The sequence below is a fragment of the Montipora foliosa genome, chromosome 10 (assembly GCF_036669935.1).
Source record: "Montipora foliosa isolate CH-2021 chromosome 10, ASM3666993v2, whole genome shotgun sequence".
Taxonomy (NCBI): domain Eukaryota; kingdom Metazoa; phylum Cnidaria; class Anthozoa; order Scleractinia; family Acroporidae; genus Montipora; species Montipora foliosa.
Window position 1 is genome coordinate 11,647,811 of NC_090878.1, and position 2,500 is coordinate 11,650,310.

At 36.6% G+C, this 2,500-nt stretch overlaps 1 protein-coding gene across 3 annotated transcripts in view; it reads right to left on the reverse strand.

Moving 5' to 3' along the window:
• Positions 1-2,500, reverse strand: part of LOC137974377 (terminal uridylyltransferase 4-like) — a 31,929-nt gene that overhangs the window by 23,064 nt on the left and 6,365 nt on the right. For all 3 annotated transcript variants that reach the window (XM_068821324.1, XM_068821325.1, XM_068821322.1), the window contains exons 5-7: positions 2,397-2,485; positions 903-954; positions 293-362 (exon numbers count right to left, since the gene is read on the reverse strand). In XM_068821324.1, the coding sequence (XP_068677425.1) occupies positions 293-362; positions 903-954; positions 2,397-2,485 (211 nt within the window). The remainder of the gene's footprint in view (positions 1-292; positions 363-902; positions 955-2,396; positions 2,486-2,500) is intronic.

Below are 2,500 nucleotides of genomic sequence, written 5' to 3' on the forward strand. Positions count from 1 at the left end.
GAAGTAATTACCTACACAAAGCCGACACAAAGCGCTGGAAAATGTGCACACGTGAGCCAAGATTGGTTTTGGTTTCACTTCTGATTGGTTGCAAAAGTGGCGTGAGAACTTTAAACCAATTACTGAGTGAAGTAATCATAAACCAAAGCAATTCACTAATTACTTTCAACACTCAATTGAAAACCGCTCTAATAAAAATATTAATCAGTTAACAACTGAAAACCCAAGGAACTGGTACAATATTAAATTGTATTTTGAATAACAATAATTATTATTTTAACAGATCACAAACCTGGAAACATGTTTGAATAATATCCGAGGCACTTTGGCATCAAAGTCACTTTTCACATCCGAGTAACTCTCTAAAGAATAGAACTAGAACTCGCACCGAACATTTTCGTGATTATTTCTTTAACAGAATTACTATCTTGTGGAATAGTATACCTGACGATACTATGCAAGATATAATTAGAAAATTCCTTGGGATCCTTCTGAGCGCAAGCTTAAATTGTTATTCTTTTGGAATTTGTACAATTAACGTTTTTAATGGGGACAACACTCGTTCTTTTAAGATTGTAATATATACATGTATTTTATATTAACGTTATGGGGTTGGGTAAGGTGGTTGAACCTTGTAGGGGATGCTATGCCCTTTTGTTCTAACACCTGCATATTAATTGTAGGTACAAATCGTGAAATATATAAATAATAAAGAAAACAATCAAAGGAAAATTTGGAGCAAACTTTTATATAATTATCAATTCTGTTCACAAACTTAGAAACACTTCATGAAAAAATTTTAAGTGACAAAACAAACTGTTATTGCAAGAAAACATGTATGCAAATTTGATTACGGCTCATCTCAATTAATACAGTACATGAATATTTCATACTATAATTACCATTTTTCTGGAGCAAATCCAAAATTGACAATAGAATATGGGGCACATTACCCTGTCAAAGATTTGAAAGGACAGTTATAATTATAGTTAATTTACAATTATCATTATCATTAATAATATTTGTACGGGAGAAGTGATCCTTGCAATTTAAGAAATTGCATCCAATTATAGACACCTGAATAACTCTGGTGGCTCCAGGGTGTTACAAAAACTAAGACCCTCGAAAACTAAAACTCAAGACCTAAGACCTAAGACCCCGGGGTCTCAGTTTTTGTACTACGAAAACTAAGACCCCTTTCAAACAGTGGAAAGAAACCCAGGAAAACTTACCGCTAGTCGGAGATTTGAGCGCTGGATGTTGTTGTCATTTGAAATATACACAATGCCATGACACCCTTCAATGTTGTGTGACAGAAATAAAAACAGTGACATTCGTCGATGGTTACTTATTGGCACGGAAACTAAGATAGGGTCTTTCAAATAACGAGAAACTCAGTCTGTTAACCCTTTTACTCCTGTGGGGTAATACCCATTGACGAGTAAAATCGTCTCGCGTTAGACAGAGTAAAATCTATAAGTGTCACTCTTGGGAGTGAAAGGGTTAACCCTTTGGTCATAACCACTGATTAAAAAACAATGATACACTAATTACTTTGTCAGTACACACTAAGTCTTGTTATTCTACTTCAACTATCAAAACTAGTCCACAATTTAGCTATACGTCATGCAAACAATAAACGGCTGCTGTAGATAGAAACAACATCCGGCCCAAATCTCTGACTAGCGGTACATGAAAGTTTCCCCAGGTTTCTTTCATAGTTTTCTTAGTTTTTCTAAAACCCAGACTTAGACCCCGAGGGCTAGCTCTTACAGTGCTGTAGGTCTTAAAGTTTTCAGGGGGCTCTTAGTTATTGTAACACCCGGTGGCTACAATGGTCCCGATTCAAAGCCACAACTTCTGCCTTGCCGGCGCAATGCTCTACCAACTGGGCTAATTAAACCACGCAGATGGGATCAGGTCAATTTGTTGGGTTCATCTATAGATATGTTTGAAGTGCACATTCAGATGAAAGGGAGAAGTCAATGTGATAATCTCCCTAACTGTAGCTGGACAATTTCTATCATCCAGTTGTCTGAATAATGAGCATCGCAACTGCAAGGTTAGTAGCCTGGACACTATATAGCCTCAACTTAGTGCTGTATCACTGAAAGTGCTCATGCATACTTTTATTCATGATGGCATCTTGGAAAAGACGATTTTGGACAGTGAAAAAGAGGAAAAGCAAACAAAGACAACGACAATATTGACGAAGCAATGGGTATGCCTTATAAGTTACCAAAATTAATAAACTGCTTTATTTTCACTGGTACCCTGAAGCATTATTCCTTTTGCAGCTTTTAATTTCTTGGCCCCCAGAAAAGGTCTCCAAGGGCCATTTTGTCCCTCAATGAAAATTTTGTGGCTGAAACACTGCAATAGGTGTACTGTAGTACCTGATCAGGTATAACAAGATCAAGATTAATGTCACTGTCTTTCAACCCAAAACCAGTAAGTGAAGACCCAAAAACAGAAACCGCACATTCTGTGAAGAACAAGA